Source organism: Mastigoproctus giganteus, chromosome 4 (genome assembly GCF_048544385.1).
Source record: "Mastigoproctus giganteus isolate SK-2022 chromosome 4, ASM4854438v1, whole genome shotgun sequence".
Taxonomy (NCBI): Eukaryota; Metazoa; Arthropoda; class Arachnida; order Uropygi; family Thelyphonidae; genus Mastigoproctus; species Mastigoproctus giganteus.
Genome location: NC_143578.1, coordinates 223,214,412 through 223,231,966, shown reverse-complemented (window position 1 = coordinate 223,231,966; position 17,555 = coordinate 223,214,412). Strand labels below are relative to the sequence as shown.

The following is a 17,555-nucleotide window of genomic DNA, read 5'->3' as shown; positions in this document are numbered from 1 at the left end:
CTCTTGCCGTGACTGCACTAGCTGCTACTTTGGAGAGACTGGACGTCGGCTCGAGAAACGTCTCTCAGAACATAAAAGGGCGCTCCGTTTGGCAGATGTGGAACACTCAGCTATCGCCGAGCATGTCTGGACAACCCAACACGACATTGACCCACACCGCGATGTCGTGGTTGTGGAGAGGTCCCACCAATACCTAAGGCGCACCTGGTTGGAATCGTTAAACATAAAATGCTCGGATACCTCTTTGAACAGGAACAGTGGTTGTCAAGTTAACCCCATCACAGAAGCAATAATTCTGTCCATAGACAAACGCTGGCCACGTCACCACCATACATCACAGCCACAAACTTCAACCTCAAACAATTAGCCACGTGCCTCACGCACCACCTTGGCAGTGCACATCTCCATTCCAACTGCCATTTTAATATATTTTCTAACTGAAGAAGGCTGTCCACTCAGCCGAAAGCCCTTTATATTTATATATTAACTGTACTTGTATGTGTATTCTGAAATTAAAAAACCGCTCTGAGGAATTATAATTTTTCATTTCAATAATATGAATCCAGAGCGCATAGGCCTCTTTCACCACATAATGTTGCTGTTTTGGCTGATGCTGCACATACATGCACAAGATGACAGAGACACACACACGTGCTCATTATAACATGCACAAGATGACAGAGACATTAATTACCAAAGGTGGAATATTTCATTTCAATCTTTATAGACCATGCATGTATAATAAATCTCAGTGTCCATTATGACTATCATTTTGTAAGTCAGCAAAGAATGCCCAAAAGACAATGTTCACATTTTGTTATAAGTGTATTCTCTAAGTTAATTTGCAAATTCAATTCAAAATGTATTCTAGGCAATTTCTAAGTTAATTGCACAAATTTTACTCTTTTTTTTTATAGTACTTTATTATTCATAATACTTCTGGCTATCACAGCGTCTTTCATTATATAAAATAACTTGTAAGTACTCAAAAAAAAAAGGAGACATCAGAAAGACTTTACACCCTCTTCTACACATTACTATAAAAATTAGTACTAATCTGCCTCTTCCAAAATCATTGTGAGAAATTAGCAAAGCTGTTAGAAGTTTGATATTGAAACTTATTTTTATGGTTTAAAAGCATAATATCAGCTAATATAACCAGATCAATGCTTCTGACCACGACAAAGTTCTAATTTATTGATTCCTCTGTTCCAGCCCATATGCATTCCAATAGAGCCAAAAGCTACAATTCTTGAAAGCAACAAAGGCTCATATCAATAAAAAAAATTAGTTCCAAATATTTAATGTAAGAAACATATCAAAAGGTATAATCCATACTGATAAGAATATTGCAACCACTGACCTGAACATTAAATAAATTATTTAAAAATATATAAGCATTATTAAAACTATAGAAGAAAACTATTACAAGCATAAAAGATATAAAAATAAATAAAAATTCATGGTATAGCAATTAACGGTGATAAAGTGATAAGAACATAATACAAGCGAAACAGCAAATAAACGATAAAATAAACATACATGAGGCACAGGGACGATCTCTTTTTCAACTTACACAGATATAGAACACAATGCACAATGTTCAGATATACAACACAATGAGCATTGAGTGCATAGCGTGGTATATCAGGTGTAATTTCCCTTTTTCTTTTGTTTCGAGTTTGGTGGATGAAAGAATAGAAAGAGGGAAAGGGGTGGTGGTAGTAGTAGCAGTAATGGAGGCATGTGATGCAAGAAAACAAGTGTACAAACTTATGTAGGATCAGCCAAAAAAAAAAAAAAAAATTCACACATCCATTCCCTCTAAAAGTTCGTTTGTCCAATTCCTCCTTGAATTTATTTAAGATATCAACTTCCACAACAACAGATGGAAGTTTGTTCCAGAAATTAACCACCCACTGGCTATTTCTACAACTGTCTTTCTCAATTGGAATTTATGCCCCCTCAGGTTCATAATCTGAGCAAGCAGAAGGATCCCATCAGAATTCAGCATGCTCAACCCATTCAAGGCCGTATACACCCCAATCAGTTCACCTCACAGGTGCTTAGTCTCCAGCTGCTGCAATTTGCAGAACTTAAGCCTTTCTTGGTAAGAGGACTCCTTCGCTCCTCCTCACCAATCTTGTTGGCCTTTTCTGTACATGCTCAAGCAACTAAACATCCTTCTTAAAATTAAGCCTCCAGACTTGTACACAGTACTCAAGGCATGGCCTGACCACTGCCTTATACAAAGGGATAATCACCTCCTTTTCCCTACTAGCAAAATTCCTGTATATCATTGACAATACCCCATGACCTGCTCTGGCAGCCTGTCTGCATTGCTCAGATAACTTCATATCTGACTGCATAATTACCCCAAGTCTTTTTCATTCTCCACTTACCTGAGTGTAGTACTGCATAGTTAGTATGTTACTCTAGGGTTACTACTACCCATATGTAGTATTTGCATTTGTCACTGTTAAACTTCAGTTGCCACTTCTCAGCCCATCTGCCCAAATTTTCTAGATCCTGTTGCAGTAGCACACTGCCATTACTGTTATTAACAACCCTGCCAACCTTTAAATCATCTGCAAACTTCAACATTAAGCTTGATATACCTTCATCAATATCATTGATAAATATACAAAACAACAATGGACCCAACACCGAACACTGGGGGAATCCAATAATAACATTAGTCCACGAAGAACAGCATCCATTGATTACCACTCTGTCTTCTCCCATTCAACCACTCTTTTATCCATTGCAGCAATTTACCCTTAATACCAAACTGCTCCAGTCCAACTTTCTTAACAGTGAGGTAATTTTCCTTGGTGATTTTAATGTTCACAAATCCAGCTGGCTTCCGTTTTCTAGTCACACGGAACCAACTGGTCGAGATGCTGAGGCTTTTGCAATTACTAATGACCTTGCACAGATTGTTCATTTACCTACAATAATACCGAACAATCCTAATCATACAGCCAACATGCTTGATCTTTTTCTTACAAACAACCCTTCTAAGTACACAGTCGAAGTGAGTGGTCCTTTAGGCACCTCAGATCACAACTTGGTGATTGTCTCTTCTCCAATGGAGCCTTTATCTCATGGCTATTCCCAACCTCGTATTGTTTGGCATTGCAAAAATGCAAAATGGGATGACCTGCAAGATTTATTTTCTTCTTTTCCTTGGCTGGATTACTGTTTCAAAACGTCTGATGTCAACGTTTGCTCAGATCGTGTCAGTTAAATTATTCTTGTAGGAATGGAATCCTTTATTCCACATTCCAGTTTAATATCTAGCCTTTATCTAAACCTTGGTTTTCCAATAAATGTGCTAAGGCTGTTCAAGAAGAGAAGAAAGTTGCATATTCTAATTGGCTTGTTTCCAATTCTTCAGTTTCATTTTCTGCCTACACCAAAGCTCGCAACAATTGTAAAGCAGTTATTAATCAGTCCAAACTAGATTCTGAACAGGCTAAGAGTAGAAAATTTGCTTCTTGCCCTAATGGTAGCATTCTGGTCTCTTTCCAAAGCTATTCGACACAACTTTTGCCCATCTCCCACCTCTGTCAAAACCAGATGGTTCTGTTGACACTTTGGCCAAGGATAAAGCTGACCTGCTAGCATCCCATTTTCCTTCCAACTCATGTATTAACAATCTTGGTAAAACACCTCCCACCCTTCCCAATACGCTCCATTCAATGCCTCCTGTGGTCTTCAGTCAAAAGGATGTCAGAAGGATTTTGACGAATCTTGATGCTAAGAAAGCTTTGGGTCCTGATGGTATTTCTCCACTTATTCTCAAAATCTGTGCTCCTGAACTTACTCCTGTTCTTTGCCGCCTTTTTTCACTTTCTTATTCCAAAGTTGTTTTTACTTCAGCTTGGAAATTTGCTCATAATCAGCCAGTTCCTAAAAAGGGTGACAAATCCCTCCCATCTAATTATTGTCCTATTGCAATTACTTCTACTCTTTCTAAAGTAATGGAGAAATCAATTAACCGCCAACTCTTAAACCACCTAGAAACCTTCTGTCTGATCAACGATTGCCAGTATGGAGTTCATCAGAATATCACAAGTGTCGATCCACTGGTGATATTCTGGCTTATGTTACCCATTTATAGACAAATTCAATGGAAAAGTTCAGTGAAACACAAGCAGTTGCTCTTGACATCTCAAAGCCTTTCGATCGTGTTTGCATAAAGGTCTTCTAAACAAGCTTCCATCTTATGGTTTGCCAATGTTTTTGTAATTGGTTATCCAGTTTTCTCTCTGATCGCTCACTGAGGGTGATCTACCATCAACCCTCACCCTCAGTGAGCGATCTTCTAACCTGTCTTCTAACTACACCACTAATGCCGGTGTCCCACAAGGTTCAGTTCTTTCCCCAACTCTTTTCCTCTTGTATATTAATGACCTTCTTCCATTGACTGGAAATCCTATCCATAGTTTTTCTGATGATAACACATTGCAATCCACTTTCCATTTTAAGAAACCTTGCCATGCTCAATCAGCTTCAAATTCTTGAATATCTGCTACCAAATCCTTAATTGCGATGTTTGAGAGTTTATTTTATCATAATTAGTTTTATTGCAGTGCTCGCAGCGCATGCAATAAACTAATCACAAATGACCTTCATATGTATCCATAATAGTGTCACACGTATGTGGCCAACACGGCTTCTCAAGAAATAAAGTAACCAACATATGTGGCCATGTTGGCCAACATATATGCGACATAAAAAAAATGACTTTTTTTTATATATTTTAAGTGAAAAAACGACAATACTGACATTACAATATTTATTTTAGAATTACTAATGAAATTATTTCGTAAATTTTTTTTGGCCACTGGGGATTTTTTTTTAAACTAGTTTGGCAGTCAATGTGTTAAAGGTAGGAGGAGGTGGCTAGCTGTTGGGTAAACTGTATATGCTAAAATAACCACTGGTGATACGGCAAACTCTGATTTTCTGATTAATTTGGTGTATTTATTCTTTACTCGGCCTTGTAATTGCATAAAAGTATCGGTAAGTTTAAGTGTCCGTAGATTCATCGTTCATAACTTTCCCGCCTTTGTGATACGATAGTTATATACCGTACTAGATAGCGTTAGTTGAACTTCGTTAGCAGTTAAATTGTACTTTTAAATAAATACATATAACGACTTGGATTACAAACATAATATAATTAATTATATTTAACATAATTAATAACATAACATAATTAATTATAATTAATTAATAAATTAATAGAATCATAACTCAGACCAGAGCAGCAAAGCAAAAGGCTCAAGCTAATGGAAGTGCTGTGGCTCAGAGCAGAACTGAGGGGGGCAGTTGTCCTCTGACTCACAGCCTTATTAAATGCACTGTTTGCTTGATGTTTGCAGAGCAATCGGGTACGGGACATGATACTGCCATGGGGGATGTCTTTGTGTGTGTGCGCGCGCGATGCAAGGAGTGTATCAATATCAGGCAACAACTCAGCGTTCTTGAGGGCCTATATGAGAGCTTGAAGGACAGGGTGGATGCCTTCGAAGAAACTAAATTGAGGGGCCCATCAAGCTCTCAGCTGCCCACATCAACGCCAGAGCTTGCACTTGGGCATCACGTGACACAGAGACAACCCCCAAGGCAGAATGCACTGGTCCCGAAGGAACTAGTAGTTGTTGGTGACTCTATTGTCAGGGAAACGGGGAACATGCTTTGTAAAAAGGATAGGTGGAACAGGACCAGGGTATGTTTGCCAGGGGCAAAGGTTGATGACGTTGTAGAGCGAATATCATCTTTTAAGGGCACAAAAGGTGATATAGTTGTACACGTTGGCACTAATAATATTAAGAGTAGGAGACCGGCAGAATTACTTAACAAGTACAGGTCACTGTTGAACAAAAGCCGAGAATTAGGGTTGAATTTGAAAGTGTCTGCAATTCTGCCCAGACACGATAGGAGGGAGTATATGATGAGAGCCTTGTCGATCAATTCGGCCCTGGAAAGATTGTGCAAGGCTCAAGGGGTAGAATTTTTTTCAGCCTGGACTGTACTTGTTAACAGGAGAGATTGCTTCTACAGGGATGGGATACACTTAAATAGAAAGGGTGCAAGAATATCTGCTGATGCTATCGAGGCAGTGTTAGGTGGGTCGGAAAACTGCTAGCTTGGGGGGAGACAAAGACCAATAGATTGACAGTAGCCACTGGCAGAGGTGAAAGAGATTCTTGCACTGCTTCTATTAGAATGAGCAGAAGCCTGAAAAACAAGATGCATGATATTTCAGAGACTGCTGGGAGCCATTGCGGTACAAGTAAACACATGGGTTGTGTTAGGGTAGCTAAGAATAGAAACAGGTGCAGGTATACTTGCGTGTACACCAATGCTAGGAGTTTAGTAAATAAATTTGATGAATTTGAGATATTGCTCAAAACATCAAAGGCAGATATTGTTGGGATATCAGAGATATGGTGTCACACAGATATAAGGGATGCAGAACTGCAATTTGGGGAGTACAACCTCTACAGAAAGGATAGACAGGATAGGAAGGGGGGAGGGGTTATGCTATTAGTTAAGAAACACATAAAAACCAAGGAAGTGAAGCCAGTCGACATCGCTGGACAGTGCAGTGTTGAGTCAGTTTGGTGTGACATAAGCATTGGGAGATCAAAATTGAGAGTAGGAGTGTGCTATAGGCCTAATGACTCTGATGAGTATAATAAGAAACTGTACAGGGAAATAGAGTGGGCCAGTAAATCAGAGAGTCTTATAATGGGGGATTTTAATTTCCCAGATATTGACTGGAATTTGTGGGTTGGTCACTCACACACTAGCAAGGCTTTTGTGGATTTATTGGATGATTGTTTTCTACATCAGCATGTTCGGGAGGCAACTAGAAGGAGCAATACTCTGGATTTGATTATCAGCAGTGATTCTTCATGCATTAAGAATCTGCAGATAAATGAACCGCTAGGTGGCAGTGATCACAGTGTGCTGAAGTGGGATTTACTCAAAGAGGTAACTACCATTAGGGGTAAAGGAAAGGGTTATTGCTTCCGTAAAGGCGACTACGATGGACTGAGACAGTATTTAAATTCTATATAGTGGGACCAACTGATGATGTTACCAACAGCAAATTCAAAATGGGAAGCATTCAAAGAACTTATCTTGGAAGCTACTAGGCTTTACATACCAACTAAGAAATATTGTTCAAGGTTTAGGCCAAAATGGATGTCAGATGAACTAATGAGGCATATGACAGAGAAGAAAAATGCATGGGATACTTACAAATTAACACATGACACAGAAGCCTATGATAGATACAAGTTGATATGCAACCAAGTTACAAAGGAGGTTAGGCAGGCGAAGGCAGATTACGAGAAATCCTTGGCAAGGGATGCAAAGAAAAACAGCAAAGAGTTCTTTACTTATGTAAACTCTAGAAGGAAGGGGATGAATCAGATTGGTCCACTTGATATTGATGGGTCAACTGTTGATAAGCCTGCTCAGGTAGCTAACAAACTAAATGAATATTTTGCATCGACATTCACACATAAGGAGTTATTCAGCGAGGGGAATGCCAGAGGTGTATTCAACTCTAGCAGTAAGCTACAGAATCTTGAAATAAATGGGAGTAAAGTGGAGGAGAAACTGTTGAAGATAAACACAAGAAAGGCACCCGGGGTGGATGGGATCTATCCAGTTATATTAAAGGAGGCAGCAAAGGAAGTAAGCAAACCCTTAGCCATAATTATGAGAGCTTCCTTGGACTCAGGGGAGGTACCCATAGACTGGAAATGTGCAAATGTGGAAATGTGAAAAAGAGTTCTCAGTGTTGGGTCCATTATTGTTTTCTGTATTTATAAATTCACAAAGGAGGATCAAAGGCTGACACAAGTAATTATAGACCTGTAAGCTTAACTTCTGTTCCAGGAAAATTAATGGAGGCACTGGTTAAAGAAGCACTGCAGGATCATTTAGACAAGACTTCAGTTATAGCTCAGACACAGCATGGTTTTGTTAAGGGGAAGTCTTGCCTGACCAATTTGATTGGATACTATGATGCAGTCACAAAAGAACTGGATGCAGGGAATAACTTTGATATTATATACTTGGATCTTAGAAAGGCTTTTGATACTGTTGCACATGGAAGACTGCTACACAAATTGGAGCAGTGTGACATTGGAGGCAAATTGCTGCTATGGATAAAGGGGTGGTTGAGGGGGAGAAGACAGAGAGTGGTAATCAATGGACACTGCTCATCGTGGACTAATGTTATTAGTGGAGTCCCTCAGGGCTCAGTGTTGGGTCCATTATTGTTTTCTGTATTTATAAATGATATTGATGATGGTATATCAAGCTTAATGTCCAAGTTTGCAGACGATACAAAGGTTGGCAGGGTTGTCAAGGACACTACTGACACTATGCTACTGCAACAGGATCTGGAAAGGCTGAGCAGATGGGCTGAGAGGTGGCAAATGAAGTTTAACATTGACAAATGTAAAGTGCTACACATGGGAAACAGCAACCCCAGAGCAACGTATCAACTCTGTGGTACTACACTGACATTGGTAGAGAATGAAAGGGACTTGGTGGTGGTTGTGCAGGCAGATATGAAGTTCTCTGAGCAGTGCAGACGGGCAGCAAGGGTAGCTCATGGAGTATTGTCAATGATATATAGGAATTTTTCCAGTAGGGATAAGGAAGTGATTATTCCCTTGTATAAGGCAATGGTCAGGCCACACCTAGAGTACTGTATACAGGTCTGGAGGCCTCATTTCAAGAAGGATGTAGAGCTGCTGGAACGAGTACAGAGAAGGGCAACAAGATTAGTGAATGGAACAAAGGAATGCTCTTACAAAGAAAGGCTTAAGTTTTGCAAATTACAGTGTCTGGAGACTAGGCACCAGCGAGGTGATCTGATAGAGGTGTATAAAGCCTTGAGCATGCTCAATGCTGATGGGATTCTTCCTCTAGCTCAGAAAAATCACCTGAGAGGGCATAAATTCAAATTGAGGAAAGACAGATGTAGGATAGACGTGCGGAAATTTGCCTTTAGCCAGCGGGTGTTTGGTTGGTGGAACAGACTTCCATCCCTTGTAGTGGAGGTTGATAGCCTAAATAAGTTTAAGGCTCAGCTGGACAGGTATTTTGAATGAACAGAGGGGTGAAGTGGAAGTGGGTTTTTTTTTTTTTTTTTGCTGATGCTGCATAAGCTTGCTTTCTTGCATCAAATGCCTCTACTAATGCTAAAAAGGGGGTACTCTTACGAAGAAAGGCTTAAGTTTTTCAAATTACAGTGTCTGGAGACTAGGCACCAGCGAGGTAATCTGATAGAGGTGTATAAAGCCTTGAATGGTTTGAGCATGCTCAATGCTGAAGGGATTCTTCCTATTGCTCAGAATAATCACCTGAGAGGGTATAAATTCAAATTGAGAAAAGACAGATGTAGGATAGACGTGCGGAAATTTGCCTTTAGCTAGCGGGTAGTTGATTGGTGGAACAGACTTCCATCCCTTGTCGTGGAAGTTGATAGCCTAAAAATTTTAAGGCTCAGCTGGACAGGTATTTGGAACGAATGGAGGGGTGAAGTGGAAGTGTGTTTTTTTGGCTGATGCTGCATAAGCTTGCTTTCTTGCATCATATGCCTCTACTAATGCTAATGCTAAACTCACTAATACGGCTCCCCACTGGTCCCAACGCTGCCAGATTAGTGATAGTCGACTTGAATATGTATATCAACTGACCATTTGGTTGATCTAATTGCCAAAAATTCACTTGTTCAACTTTAAAGCTGATTTATTGCTTATCATATATTGTTTGGTTAAGCTCTCGAATACATGTTTATAAAAAAATTTTTTTGGTAACTATATTTATGTTTTAGTAATGTGATATGAAAAGTGATAATACAAGGGGGATATCAAAAAGTTCGTACCTTGACCAAGATAAAACATCGGTAGGAATATGCCATTTTTAATATAAGTTGTCTATATATATACAATAACTAACATGTGAAATTTCATTCCCGTAGGTGATCTAGTTTTAACACCAGAGGTGGAGCCCAGAATCTGAGGAAGGACGCTATGGTTGACAAAGTGGAGTATTGAGCAGTGATCAAGTTCCTGCATTTGCAGGGCAAGAAAGCTCGGGAAATTGACGAAGAAAGGAAAGCTGTGTATGGGCAGAATTGTTCATCCTATTACACTGTAAAAAAGTGGAAACGGGAGTTCTAGTACAGTCGTACAAGTGTCTTTGACGAGCCAAGAGAAGAAAGGCATCAACATCCACAGACAGTGAGAAGGTTGCAAAGGTTGAGCAGCTGGTGCTGAATGACAGACATGTGACAATTCATTTCATCACAAATGCAGTGGGAATTAGTTATGGGCTTGCCCACAGCATTTTACACAACCATCTGCACATGTCTAAGGTCTCTGCAAGATTGCTGACGCCTTTGCAGAAGCTATGTCGAATGCAATGTTGTTCTTGCCAGCTGTTGGATTTGTGTAATGCTTTGAACTACTGCAGCACCCACCCTATTTACTGAGCTAGCACTGTCAGACTTATTCTTGTTTCGAGAAATGAAGAAACTATTGTGCGGACTGTGCTTTGATTTGTCTCAGGAAGTCATCACTGAAGCGGAATTGTGGTTTCCGCTTCAGGCGTGGTCCAGGCAAAAAGTTTGGACTTGTATGATCGAGGCATTAAACAACTGATCCATAGATGGGAGAAATGTGTTACTATACATGGAGAGTACAGAAAAAAGGATTAAAGTTGCTTTAAAGTTTCACCTTTCTAAGGCTATTATTTCTAGGTAAGGGTATGAACTTTTTGATGCCCCGAACTTTTTGATTTTGAATTCCGGCACCAGAAGGCATGGACCTATGACTGTTTGTGCTGTCCACAAAATGATTGCGAAATTTGAAGCGACAGGACATCTTGGTGTTCAACCAGGTAGAGGTCAAAAGCAAGTGGACTCCTCTCATGTTGAAGATGTGGCTATGGCTGTCATGGATTTATCAAGTTAATCTCCATGTGGTAGCACAAGTGTGCCAGCTGTTTCTCGTGAAGTGGACATGCCGTATTCCACTGCAAGGCTAGTAATACATCAGGTGTTGCGGTACTATCCATACAAGATGCACATGCTAAAGCATGGTGATGCAGATATTCGTTTCACATATGCACTTCAGTTTCTGGCACGAATGACAGTGGATATCACTTGGTCATGGAACATCCTTTGGAGTGATGAAGACCACTTCTACTTAAATGGACAAGTGAATACACACAACTGTCGCATTTGGGCAACAGAAAACCCTCGAGTTATCCAAGAGGTCCCATAGTATTCTCCAAAAGTGACAGTGTGGTGTGGATTTATGGCCACATTCATTTTTGGGCCAAATTTTTTTGAACAGGTAACACCAACTGGACCCTGCACCTGTTCCATCACTGGACAGCGATATTATGAAATGTTGGCAAATTTCTCAATACCAACGCTGCAATGCCTTCGGGATACCATATTCATGCAAGATGGTGTGTCACCCCACATCCAGCGTTGTGTCCAAAGATTGCTAGGGCAACACTTTTCAGACGAATAGGTCATCAGCCATTGTTTCCAGACATCTTGGCCACCCCGATCACCAGACCTCACTCCATGTGACTTCTGGTTGTGGGGTTTGTTGAAGAACCAAGTATATCGGAAAGGATGTCACACTCTAGCAGATCTGAAGACAGCATTAAATGTCATGTGCTGGCTATTCCAGTTGACATATTACATTCTGCTGTAGAAAATGCTGTTCTTCGAATGGAAACTATTTTTGACCAAAATGGAGGACACATTGAACAATTGTAGCGCTGTTCAAGTGATTTGTATTGCCACAGTGCCATATAGTGGCAAATTTTGTAACTAATTTTTTTTTTTCCCAATAAATGGCGAGCGCATTCTTTATTGTACCTGTTGTACAATATTGTTTTGTACAACAGTACAAACGAGTTCTAAGGAGGTACAATTTATTGTACCTCCTTAGAACTCGCTCCAGAGTCCTCTACATAGGGATACTTTAATTTTAACAACCCCATATACAAAAAAACAACCAGCAGCAGGAACATTCAATCACCATCACTAAAGTATCAAAATGGAAATTGTTGGTCTGCCAAGCAGCTGAGAATTTCCAGTATCTTTAAGGACAATGGATATCACAACAGTTCACCACCACCCTTTCCATCTTCACGTCTACTTGTTCACTCCTTTCAACATGTGAAAGATGACTTTCCTTCTCCAACTACCAGGCTCACCAAGTGAAGGATGCATGCCACCTAATGACCAAACCAACAAATCAGACGGTAAATAGGAACATGTCTTTCCTTTCTGTGTTAATGACTGGTAAATTATTATACACTGCTCAACAAAATTAACAGAACACACAGAAAATGTGATGTAACTCGTGCAGTTTATGATGAAGTGGGACAAAATTTGGTATGGTGGTGTACCATAGAATAACGATGAAATGAGGAGATAGCAAGAAACTTCAGTAAGGTATAAGGGACATTTATAGGGGTGGTATAAGAATTACAGAATGTTGATACAAGATATTCGAAAATATGGTCACAATGTGTGATCTGCTCCAACGGCTAAATAGTCCCGACAGCAGTGAACCATGCTCGATATAAAAGTGTATATTAGATTCTGTCGCAATGAATCCCATTCTTCCACCAGCACAGAAAAGTGACCAAGGAGTTGGCTGTTGGCATGCAATGTGACGCTGAAGGGTGTTGCACATGTTTGATCAGATTTAAGTCTGGTGATCGTGCTGCCACAGCAGTCATTGAATATCTTCAGTTTCAAGATATTCCTCCACTACTTGAGCTCTATGTGCAGTGGCACTGCCGTGCATGAAAAGAAATTCTGGGTCAACTGCATCCCTAAAAAGTTGCATGTAGGGTTTGAGGATCAATTCTTGGTACCTCTGGTACTTCACATGAGAACACCACTTCCACCAAAAGTGTCCCTTTCTCTGGTGTTGGAGGGATGGTACTGCATTTTTCGTTGTCTCCAGATGTCCGTCTACAATCTGCTTATAGGCTAAAACGAACCTCATCAGAGAAAAGAACTATACCCAATTTCTCAGGGCTCCAAGTCACATGTTCATGGCACCAGTTTCGATGAGCTATCCAATTAATGGGAGACAAACCATTGGCTTCCTTGCATAGAGTCCACTTGAACTGAGCCTTCTAACAGTCCGGTTGGAAATGTTTTCACCTGTGTCCACAACAATCTCAAAAGACAGTTGATGACTGGACATCATAGGATTCCACTTTGCTGTTAGAGCCAGATATTGGTATATATTCTGGTTGACATAGCCCTCGGGCGACCTTGACCAGCTCTTCTTGTAATAGTTCCTGTCTCCCAAAACTGCTTCCATGATATTAAATTGACATTGTGTGACACATTAAGCCAACATGCCACCTCTGCTTGCAACTGTCCAGATTCAAGTCATCCAACGGCCCATCGCCACAAAGAATCATCTAAACAATGATGACTTTCCATCCTGAGTAATGGAGATGTAACTATCTCACTGAGCAAGCCAAAAAAACAGAAATGAAGTGATGAGGTTGCAACCAGTGTTCTTATAGGCATGAATAATTTGCATATTGTGAGGCTCTGTAAAGCAGTAAATCGATTTCTATTGGATACTCAGAATTTGCATGGCAGGATGCCTATTATATCAAATATTCATCTTCGGCAACACTGTTCACAATAAAATATTCATGAAAAACATTTTGTTGTTAATACTGTTGAGCAGTATATAATAATTTACAAATTAGCCTTCTTGGATTTTTAAGTTTGCAAACTCCTCTTAAGAGAAGTTTACTAATTAATAAATAATTAAAGAACCAGCTACTTCTTGTAAGAACACTGCAATCACTAAATTTCTTAGCACTTAGGGCCATATTGAAAGATGGCAACACACTAGCTCATCTCAAAAGCATTACCAGCATCCAGCCATGTAGCTTTTTAGCTATTTCAAGCATCTCATGTCCTGCTTTAGCCATTGTAAATCAGACAAGTAATATAGCAGAGACAAGTAATAATGCTCAGAAATTTTTTGAGTATTTAGCATTTGCTGTAATTAACATCCATTTTAATATATGTAATCATCTTACTTCACACACTGAAGAAGCCAGTAAGTCACCTACAAAATATCTGAATTAGCTGTTTCACTTTAATAGTATTTTCCCTTTATTTTTAATTTTTTTTTTATTTAGATGTCATTGATATCTACAGATAAAAGTTACTAGAAATAGGAATAAAATCTATTTTGCATGTAATTGCAAAAAGCTTACTTCCTGTCACAAAAAAAAAAAAGTATCAATATAGTGGCTATCACCTACACAGTGCAGCAAAAAAGTAATGAGACTGAATTTAAAAAAAAATCTAAATGAAGTACTGCTCTACAAAAGAGAGTGCTAAAGAAGCATAACCTTGACAGTCCCATCAACTCAAACCAGTTGGCTTTAAGTTGCTTTTTTTTTCCCCCTGTGCATCACATCTAACATCAACCAGAAACCAAAAAATGGAACAAGGGATCAACATCATCAAGGTTTGTGTAAAGCTTGCGGGGGGAGTTAAAGTCCCACTGAAACACATGAAATATTATGAACACTTTATGGAAACGAAGCTGTCCAGAGCACAAACATTCGATAGTTTTAGCATTTTAAAGGGGCAGAGAAGATGAAAAAAATCTAAATGAAGTATTGCTCTACAAGAGAGAGTGCTAAAGAAGAACAGAAGCATGACCTTGCCAGTCCCATCAACCCAAACCAGTTGGCTTTAAGTTGCTTTTTTTTGAATGGACGTGCTTTGTGCATCACATCTAACATCAACCAGAAACCAAAAAAATAGAACAAGGGATCAAGTGCAATTTGCTAGCAAATGAATGCCGATTAAACATTAAGAATGCCAGCAAGTGCATTAAATGTGAATAAGGAATTGATAAGGTCCATAATTACCACAGACTTGGAAAAAAGAAAAATTTGTGTGAAGTTTGTTCCACACTGTTTGCATGATGAGGAAAAACTCAGACACATTTAGATGCTTGCAAAAGATTTTGTTCAAACAGCTGATAGTGAACCTATTTTTTTTAACAGCATTATTACTGAAGGCAAGAGCTGGTGCTTCCAGTATGATCCTGAGACCAAAACACAAAGTGTAGAATGGTGATCACAAAGCTTGCCAAGACAGAAAAAAAAAAAAAAAAAAAAAAAGGCTTGCTTCCAGAAATTGCATATCAAATCCATGTTGATCATATTCTTTGATCACAAACAGATAATCCATAAGGAATTGGTTCCAGGAGGACAGTGGTTACTAATTACAGGGTTTCAAAATGTTTGTTGATGAAAATCAAGTGTGTGTACAGCCAAATTGAGAACAGCCTGGTCAATGGCTGTTACAATGCACCTTCTCACACAGTAATCACAAATATTCAGATGTTTCTGGCTCATATGCAAATTGCAATTCTCAATTACCTTCCTTATTCCCTGACATGGCTGGAGCCATGTCAGGGAGTAATTTTTTCTGTTTCCCAAGTTGAAACTGAGATTGAAAGAATGATGATTTGAAAGTGTTTATGACGTTCAGAAGAATGTGACAGCAGCATTTAATACTATCACAGCAGGCCAATTTTCCAAGTCATTCCAAAGCTTGTATGAAAGCTATATGAATGATATGTTATAAATGTATGAATGATATAACCAGACAAATTCAACTCATATCATTCATACAGCTATAATATTTAAATAAAACTAAATGCAACTAGGCATAATATTTTAATATTCTATATCTATATAATATTGATGTAGATACACCATATCGTGCCCACCGATAATAAGTAACAATAGTCTTATTTGTTGCTTATTCGAGGTAGTGCAATACATGGGAACTCATTGTGAAGGATGAGCACAATATGAGATACAGATGAAACGATGCCTTTCTTGTAGTTTTTCTTTAAGAGTTGGCTATGGTGTATCTACACCAATATTATATAAATATACATCTATAATAGATGTATTCGGTCCCTTGGACTATTCTGAGGGAAAAGGGCAAGAAGACATTTTCCTTATCCATCATTGCTATACTGTGTATTACTATCAATGATTACAGTTATCAGCTACGCAATAGTCAAACTGCAAATTGAGTTATATTATTATTATTAGCTATATGGTGCAAGGAGGCCTGACGCTTATGCTGCACTAGCCAAAAAAAAATTCCTGAGAGAGAGAGAGAAGTTGAAGGAAATCACCAAGAAAGAGAAGAATGACAATATCCAGCTCAGGACACTAGGTGTGCCAAGCCCATATTCACCAGATGTGAGCCCATGGGGTTATCATATGCTAATTTCAGTTTTGTTTTATTTATTTAGGAAAAGAGAGAAAATTTGATAAAATAAATGTTTTTCCTTATTCAGAAATGTCTGTTAGTCTGTCTTTACACATTGAGTGCTTTTAGTAGGTTAGCTGATGGAAAATGGAAAACAGAGAGTATAAAGAAAATAACAGATGATACAACTAATTTTAAAATGTTTGGCAAATTAGCATTAGCAGAGGCATATGATGCAAGAAAGCAAGCTTATATAGCATCAGCCAAAAAAAAAAAAAAAAACCCTTCCCATTTCACCCATCCGGTCACTCCAAATGTTTGTCCATAGTTCAGCCTTAAATTTATTTAAGCTATCAATTTCCACAACAACAAATGGAAGTCTGTTCCAGCAATCAACTACCCATTGGCTAAAAGCAAACTTCTGCACATCTATTCTACAACTGTCTTTCCTCAATTTGAATCTATGCCCCCCTCAGGTTCTTAGTCTGAGCAAGCGGAAGTATCCCGTCAGCACTGAGCCTGATCAAATCATTCAAGGCCTTATACACCTCAATCAGATCACCTTGCAGGTGCCTAGCATTTGAGTTCAATTCAAATTCAAGTATTTGAATGAAACATTTGATTGATATGTTATATCATTCAAATATTATATGTTACTGTTTTTAGAAACCCTATTTATTGTTATGTAATGTTCTGTCCATGACACTCATGGGATTAAAATTATAATAACAGATTTTCCCTAATAATAAGAATAATTTTCCCCTTAATATTAGTAATACAATTTCTCCTTTAATATTAGTATTAATTTAAAAAATAAAAATGAATATATTTGCTTTTTTTTTTCATTCTTTCAGTTAAAAATAATTTTAAATAAATGTTTTAATTTAATTGTTTTAAAAATATATTAGATTATTTAAAATAAAAAATACCCTTAGGATTGTGTGGCACTCCTCCAATAAATAATTCAGGATCTAAATGCAAATGATGATGAGAACCACCAGCTTCTAGTTCATGCATTTCACTGTCTAGAATTAAATTTATTAGCCTACCATGATGAATAATTGTCAGATTATGCCAGCTGAAAATTAAAAAAAAATAATAAATAAAATAAAATAATATATATATAATGACCACTTTGAAGAAAATTAAAAACAACAATGAAGAGATTTATATTTCGATGAAAAAAAAAAAA

General features: G+C 38.5%; 1 protein-coding gene across 1 annotated transcript in view; it reads right to left on the bottom strand.

Annotated features, from left to right (window-relative positions):
* Positions 1–17,555, bottom strand: part of axo (axotactin) — a 564,741-nt gene that overhangs the window by 427,867 nt on the left and 119,319 nt on the right. Inside the window, exon 8 of the mRNA XM_090371184.1 lies at positions 17,293–17,441. Coding sequence (XP_090227310.1) covers positions 17,293–17,441 — 149 coding nt within the window. The remainder of the gene's footprint in view (positions 1–17,292; positions 17,442–17,555) is intronic.